This window comes from Micropterus dolomieu, linkage group LG05 (assembly GCF_021292245.1).
Source record: "Micropterus dolomieu isolate WLL.071019.BEF.003 ecotype Adirondacks linkage group LG05, ASM2129224v1, whole genome shotgun sequence".
Lineage (NCBI taxonomy): Eukaryota > Metazoa > Chordata > Actinopteri > Centrarchiformes > Centrarchidae > Micropterus > Micropterus dolomieu.
In genome coordinates, this window is record NC_060154.1 from 14,541,547 (window position 1) to 14,549,925 (window position 8,379).

The following is an 8,379-nucleotide window of genomic DNA, read 5'->3' on the forward strand; positions in this document are numbered from 1 at the left end:
GACACTGGGGAGACTTTGTATTTTTTAAATCACCTCATAATTCGGACATTTCACTGCAGCATGGAGTCAGAAAGAGAAGCAGCAAGGCAGTGAAGTGACTTCTGTTGACTTCTTTTAGAAATTAACCTACAAGTCCGATGCTAAAAAAGAAAACTGGTATATTATGAGGACATTCAGTGTCCAATGTTGAGAGACAACGTCTGTGAAGACTCGTGCTGCGTAGTTAAAGAGGTGCTGACGAGCCTTGGCAGGGTGCAGCACATAGTCTGGTAAACCCTACTGTCCTTCCTATCCCCGGTGTATTGTTTGGGGCTTTACTTCAAGTATATTCTCCTGCGTCTTGTAAAGCTGGGTGTGCACAATAGTCAAGTGTGGAGGTGTCCCTGGCGTCAGGTGCGGCCGATTCGGGTAGCAATCAAGAGATAATGCCCAACTAATGTCTGTTTAAGACCCCAATATGTCACAGTGATCCCTTGGCATCAGTGTGCGAGTGGCAGGGGGCCAGAACAGGCCCACAGTTGGGAGGGCCTTGTTATAGATAGGCTGCTGGTGACAGTTGTTACCAAGGCAAGAAGCTAAATATTTTCTGCACCAAATACAGTGCCAAACACAAATTCTACAGCCAAATTAAGCAGCCATGCTATTCCCCTCTTGAGCGTAATTACATTTTAGCATTAACACATCAATGTGTGTACAATCTAAATATACAATATTATAATCACTGCTACGTGGGAAAGGTATATATGCAGGATAACCCACTTCAAATAACTGATGGTGTAAAGGTCTGCTAAGGACTTTTTCCTCTAACATGACAGAGGAAGCCAACTAATTCAAGTAATTTCGTAATTGTGCTTGATGTTTTTTTTATATATATATATTTTTTTAGAGTTGTGTTGGGAAAGTTCACGTTCTGACACACACACACACACACACACAGATCACTGCAAGGCTTGCCACTTCAGTACCTTGAGGTCCTTGTTGAGGCCGATTATAGCAGTTGGTGTGAAGGCCAATGACAGGAAGTGGGAGAGGGGGAACCAGAACCAGAACTGGGTGAAGACCAGCAGGCCGACCATCGATGGCATGTGAGTATGACCTGTCCTGGACTGCAGAGAGATGGTCACATTACGTCCGCCTGGACAACAGAGGGCAGAGGAAATAGAGAGGGTTTCAGTATAATGGCACAGGCCTACATAATATTGGTTATTGACCAGGTGACGCACTAGATGAAAACAAATGTAAAAACAAAAGTAACTCTAAAATAACAGCAGGAAGACAGCAGATTTCATATTTGCTTACTATGGCACAATTTCAAAATATATAATTTTAACAGACAAAATAATTTCATTATAATTTTTTTACAGCTACAGCTCCCATTGGTATACATTCAGAATGAGCATCAACCTACTTTTGATTTATTTGCACACATTTGTTGAGTAATACAACTTGTGATAATTGCCTATTCCTGATACACAGAGGTTAAAAACACATACTGTTCAACAGAGGACAGTTTCACTGGAGGTAGAAAATGTACTCCATCATTTCAGATTAGAGTTTTGTCACACGAGAGTTGTGGGTGAAACCACTGCTATAAAAATCCATGAACCATGAGCATCTAAGGCTCTCAACATATAAAATAAACCTTGCACTTTATAGATTATTCTGAGCAAATACAACTAATAAAAAGGTGCAAATTTGGAGGCCATCTACTCTTTATTACAATTAAAATCATACTGATCACCGATTGTGAAACAAACCCATTTCAACTTGGCACAAGAATAGAAAGATGAGGGAGAAGAAGGTTAATGAGGGTACAGACCAGGATGGCCACCACCCTGAAACGGTTGTCTTTTGGCTTCAACCCATCTGATCTGTTGATCCCAGGGCAGGATTTCTTTTATATGGACAAACTGGCGAGCCAGTTAAACCCAGGAATGCATTGTCTAAAGCATCCTGCGTTTAAATATAAAAAATAAGCTTCATCCATTATCCGTAGATATTAGCTGCACAGGAGGTTAATAATTCATCTACATCAAAAGAGGTGTGTTAGCTGTCCCAAAAATAACAGATGCCTTTCCCAGCTGCATTGTAGCTACAGATTATAAAGAGCTTATTTTCACCTTGATTCATAGGATTAAATCTTTTAATTAATATATATCTAGACTCCAAGTTTCTTGGTAAAGATTATGCTCTCCTCCTTACCTCCAGAAAAATGATATTATTCACAAGTGATCTCTTATCATTCTAGAAAAAAATTTGAATGAATTAAAAGGTGGTATTAGCATTTGGTTAATATTAAAAGGACAAAAAGTATCTTGTAATGCTAGTGAAGTTATTTTCTTCTATGAAAGACTTATAAGAAACTCCTCAGGTATCACTGGGGTTAATGGTTTGATCCTCACTGTGGCCACTCATGGTGAAAGGGTGTACCAAATAGAAACTTCACTTTGTCTGTGGAGCTGACAAAAAAAAAAAAAAAGAAGGTGATGAATAGGGATCAAGGGTGTTCTTTGGAGCAGTACCAAAGAGTAACAGACCTCTCTCGGCCTTTCTGGGACAAACAGTAGGGAGGGACTAGAGAAGGGAAGACAGAGGGAGGGGGAGGAAGAGAAGACATGACGCAACCAGGATGAATTTGTCATTTCTATAGGGATGAAAAGAAACTTTTCTTGTTGTTGTTAAAATGACAGGTTATTAGGGAGTAGTCATTCCAACTAAAAATGACAAGACAATACTAGTTGAATCATCTGCAGCTGTTTTACTTTCTAGCCATTATTTTCTGAGGTCGTGAAGATGATTTAATAACAGGGTCTTATCTTGACATCTGAACCAGTGTTGAAACCATTCCAGCCCCACGGACTGAACGCTGGCCAGAATGCATCACGAGATCTGCACACTGCACCACAACTGGGAGCTCAAGAGTCTCTTAAAAACTTGAGAAGAGGTTGAGAGCACTTGACAAGCGCCCCCCCCACCCCCCACCCCCACCCCACCACCCCCTGCTGTTTTTGCCAACTCTTTGGTGGGCCAATTTTCATTTCAAGGAGTTTGTGAGGGAGGCATGGGACAGGGGTTGATTCCTCAAAGGTGTTAAATGACAATATCAACAATCAACCTGTTCACTGTGTCGCTCTGAAAAGTGAGGTAAAGTCTGTAAACGGGGGATGAACATGCGAGCAAGATAGAGTATGTGGGGGAACCAGCAAAAGAGACTGACATTTTCTGCGTAATGAGTACCAATGATCATGAAACTGAGCTCTAATCGCTTCCAACTGTCAAATTAAATGAAAGAAGGAAAAAAAACAAAAAAAACAAAACAAACAAGAACAGGAATACTAAAAACATTCACACTGCACAAGCTTGAGCATGTCTGACATTCAAACAGCAGTGGATTTTCCTGCCTGGGTGTGTTTAAACTGTAAGCTACACACTTAACTGGGGGCGGGGGAGTGTCTGCTGTATGAAAAATTACACCAGGGTCAGGGTTTTTCTGGATGGTCTCACGCAGAATGATATCTTGCCGTGTTTGCAGAGGTTATTAGCGGTTAATGATTTGATATATGATTGAGGCCTTGCTGGTCATCAGGATGGCCAATCTGCTCTGAACTAAATCAAATCTTTAAAAAAAAACAAAAAAAAACAAAAAAAACAATCAAATATCGATGCAGTGGGGCGGAGTTAATCAAGGGGCAATTTTACGACTGATGAAAAACTTTCACGAGTCACAACATCTCAAACACACATGCTGCACTTATCCTTTGAAGTAACTACTGTCTTAAATACTTGATATAAGCGTTACCTTGTGTAAGTTGCAATACCTGATGGTGTATTTAGACAGCAGTGTGAAAACAGAACTGTTTTATGTTATGTATGTGCCAGAAAAATGTGTTTCTGCTGCTGCCTGCATTGAGGGTTTGTGTATACGTGTGAACATGGGCGTGCCTGAGTGCGAATGTGTAGCTCTCCGGGACCTCACACACATACATACTGCATGCTTGTGTCCACAAACACATGCATAGACACACAAACACAGAGACTATCAGACAAACAGTAATCAACAGGGGGGAGACCAACAGGCCATATGGCTGAAAGCAGAGCAGAGGTTGGAACGCCAGGCGCTAATGCACCTTAGGATGATCTGTTCCAGAGGCACAGTGCACGGGTGGTCAACCGAAGAGGGTTACTTTGTGTTTGCTTGAGCATAAAGAACTCAAATTACAACACACACACACACACACACACACACACACACAAAACCACAAACCCACATTACAGTTAGAGCAGTTCTCTTGTTTAAGTGTAATTAAGAATTTGGGTCGTAGGCATAGAGGCAGCAGGACCACGTACCGGTTTGATCTCTTGCTCAGTGACAGACATGGATAAACCCATGTGGTGTCTTTCTAGTTTACAGATAGACTATGAATCCAACTGCCAGCCTGTATAAACAGATAAACATGTCTTGTGCACTTCTGTTTGAAGACTAACCTGCGTCAAGGATTCCCTGGGCCAGGATGGCGCCGAACTTCGCCATAACGTCATCGTGCTTGTCGTTGATCACCTTCGCATAAAGTTGCCTGAACTGGTTTACCTAAAATAGTGAGGGGAGGAAAATACGTTCATGTCACAGTCATATTTTGAATCCAATAAAATTGTCAAAATGTGAACAGTTCTCAATTTAAAACCAAGCTATTGCAGCAGAGTCTAGTGCTTGTGATGGAAAACATGTTTGGAGAAATACATCATTAAAAAAATAAATAAAGTTATATGGTTGCAAACAAGCAACATTTTAATGTGAACAAAACCGGGAGTTCAAGCTTGACTCTGTACCACATATGCGTGTTTTAGTAAACGTTGTGACTTTACTTAACACTTACTTCTGACTATGACAAAAAATACCTCAGGCTGTAAAATACTCTACAGACGGTGTATGGTTGCATTTTTTTTGCCAGATCTGTGCCTCCTAGCCAGACAATCTCCATATTAAAGGGAAGGTATATATTTGAATGTGGCTGTCAGGCTGTAATGCAATTTGTCAAACGTGCACTATGTCAGCACAATATTCATAGGAAAACTACATCATCATTGCCACGCCCATGATGATTGTGTAGTACCTGTGGGAGTCCCAGCACTGACAGCATCTCTCAATAGCCAGAGTGAAACTTTGAGTAAACACTGTGCTGTGTAGTTATCTGCCAATTTGGGCCGATTTACCGCCCTAAAACTAGAGGTCTAAGATGTCTGTCTACAACTGGGAAGCAGAGCTGGAAATTACAAAGACTGGGACTTATAATAAACAGTCATGGATGCAATACCTCCTGATGTTCCACTGTCAAAAAGAAAAAACTGCCTCTTGCACAATCCTGCATACCGCCTTGTGCTTAAAGACTGTTGCTGTGCAGTCTTTGAAAATGTGTCTGGCAAATCTTAACAGTGCTCCGAGGGTGAGTGCGTGCAGTTATGCCTGGACAAGTCACTCTCCAGTTGTCCCTGACACAGATTTCTTTCCCTTTGTCTCAACAGTTCTGATGCTTGCTGCTTTTGGTCAAGTCGTCCCCCTTTCCCCCCTACTTTCTTTCCTCTGCAAAAACTCTGGTCTCAGTGGTATTAAGCATGATTTTAAAGAGTCACTGAGGCATGTTCACAGATTACCAATAGGCCACCTAGGCAAAAAAACAAAAAAAACAGACCACTGGTTCATACTTAAAAGGGTAATAGCTCGGCTGTTTTAAAAAGTCTGTGAGCGTATAAAAAAAGACTTTGACAGAGGCTGTTATCACTGCTGGCTATAAACCAATTTCATTAATGATAACAAAAGAAATCAAACAAGTATTGGACAAAAAAACCAAAGCAAAAATACAAACATTTTGCTTTTACCTTTGGACAGGTGACTTCGGTCTGCTGGATCATGATGAGGGCCGAGGCAATGAGGGCGCCCTGTCTCACATAATTAACTGGGTCATTGGTCATGGGCTCCAGCAGATTGATGGCCTCCTGTGGAGGGGAGGGCAGAACAGAGAAGTTGTTAGTGTTGCTTAAAATGAAGTGTTCTTTCAATAAACTGTTATTTGGGAATGTAAATAATCATCCAGTGCCATATTAGGTGTCAAAGAATGACCTATCATATTACAATGATTTGAAGTGGAAAATGTCGCCCTTTAATGTAAAAAAAATGGCAACAATTTAATGATTTTTCCATGGATGAGAAGACATTGAAACATATCTTTCAGGACTGCTCTCAGCATTTTTGAAGAAAACTAAGACCAAAGCTATTGCCTTGGCACAAGTTTTATTTTTTAAAATTTTGTACACACACACACACACACACACACACACACACACAATATTTCACTTGACAGCTGTACATTACTTCCAAATTTACTTTATTATTAAATCTGCAATTACTCTAGATTTTTATGTCGCAATAGCATCCATGTCATCTAAGAAAAACACTTGAGGGCAAACAGACACATATTAGTCAAATATAAAATAGAGCTTGCTTCATCTGTGAAGTTTCAAATTATTTTGTAAGAGAATGATGATGATTATCTTTAGCCTGGGAACCAGACGAATCTCCCAAGCTCATGTTTCATTTGCTTTGGCAGATTCATCAGACCCTCCTTCCATTGAGACAGATTTCCAAATCGCAACCGTTATCTAATATTCGGCGGGTTTGACACGACAACTGACATGTCACGTGTTTTACTGCTCTGATGTTTGTCTCACAAAACTCAGATCAAACATCAAACTAGGCAGTGCTGATCAAATACGAATCAAGATTCTGTTGCTGCATTGCCTATTTCCTGCCTCAAATGTTTTCAGAAACACATTTTAGTGTACTGTTTAGCTGTAATTTTAGAAGGTTTGCACTACGTCCCATGTTTCGTTGCCCTGATTAATTGCAGGTCCATCCAGAGGCATTTTGGTGTGCTTGGTAAAACTATGTGGTTGCTAAAGTTGGCAGAATCATGTGTAGAATAAAAGTAACGATGTTGGACTGGCTAACAAAATTTTTATCATGTATTTGCAAAGTTATTTTAGTTTAGTATAGCTTCTTTTAATTCTGCCACAGTCCTGTAGTTTTGTGCCAGATTTAAGAGGACATGAAACTGACAATTTGATTACTTTACTCAGTGCACACATTTTATATGTTGCCATTCCCAACAGAGAATATCAGTGCAATGACGGCACTTTGGTTAAATACAGGAAAGGGAATTATCAACAGAAGCAACCAGACCACACAAATAAATTACATTAGTGTCATCCATATCTGGTTGCCTGGGACAACTGAGTAACAGTTACGACACCGCCTTCCTCCCATGATCACTCTGAATGAAAAAATGAGGGAAGACTTTTCCTCCTTTTATTTCTGGACTCTCCTCCATTCTCAGCTGAGCAGTAATGGCTGTAACCAACACCACCAGACTTGGAGGGAGGCATCAGCTCCGCCGAGGAAAGAGAAACAAACTACGATGATGACAGTGGAGGTAAAATAAACCATGTTTCATCAGTGCTCTCAGCTCAGCTGGCTGAGACAGCCGTGTACCGGGATGATAAGTCAAGAGTGTAAGGCCAACACCAGTCGACCACATCCTGTTCCTGATAGGTTGTTGGGAGGTTTAATTGAGGGTATTTACTGTCAGGGCGAATCAGCAGAGCAAGTCGACACATAATGTGGTTGCTCAAGATCCTCCAAATCCACGTACAGTGGTGGACTGTTTTCTTCAGGCTTGTGCCTCAGCTTGAGTTTAACTTTAAATTATATTCAATTCAGTACTGCTAGAAACTGGCCAGAAGATTGTGTAAATAAATGGAACAGTGCAGAACACACTTTACCACGACATAATTTCCATTTTCATACATATTTATAAAACTGTATCGTATGACAGTATTCTGAATCACTGAAATGGTTCTTGTGAGTGCGTTTCCATTTGCTTCCATCCAATAAGATTAAGATTTTGATTATGGCACAAAATCGGCATAAAACTAACTGACTACACAAATGGTAGGTCTTTTACATAAAAAAAAGATCAGGAAGACCAGTCCAGTAAAAATACCTAAAGCCCAAGGTGTATAAATTACGGCCAAGAAATGTGTTCCCTCTAAATAGGTGACCCACATCTCTTGCCACAACATCATTACTCTCACCGAGGACCTAATGTGCTCGAGGTTTTATTCTGGAAAAACCAAGCAGTGTAGCTTTGGAGCTGATCAGCTCTGTTGCATACCTCGGCCTGATCTGGTCCAAAACATTCACTTTGGTGCTTCAAGGCTCAGGATGCAATGAGCCGTGACTCTGCATGGGCTGTGACACCTGAGACTGATCAGCCCACATAGTTAGACAACACAGGAACCCCCCCCCCCCCCCCCCCCCCCCCCCCC

At 41.0% G+C, this 8,379-nt stretch overlaps 1 protein-coding gene across 1 annotated transcript in view; it reads right to left on the reverse strand.

The window, feature by feature from the left end:
* psmd1 (proteasome 26S subunit, non-ATPase 1) overlaps nucleotides 1-8,379 on the reverse strand; it is a 50,235-nt gene that overhangs the window by 15,148 nt on the left and 26,708 nt on the right. The window contains exons 18-20 of the mRNA XM_046049295.1: nucleotides 5,875-5,991; nucleotides 4,486-4,588; nucleotides 966-1,135 (exon numbers count right to left, since the gene is read on the reverse strand). Coding sequence (XP_045905251.1) covers nucleotides 966-1,135; nucleotides 4,486-4,588; nucleotides 5,875-5,991 — 390 coding nt within the window. The remainder of the gene's footprint in view (nucleotides 1-965; nucleotides 1,136-4,485; nucleotides 4,589-5,874; nucleotides 5,992-8,379) is intronic.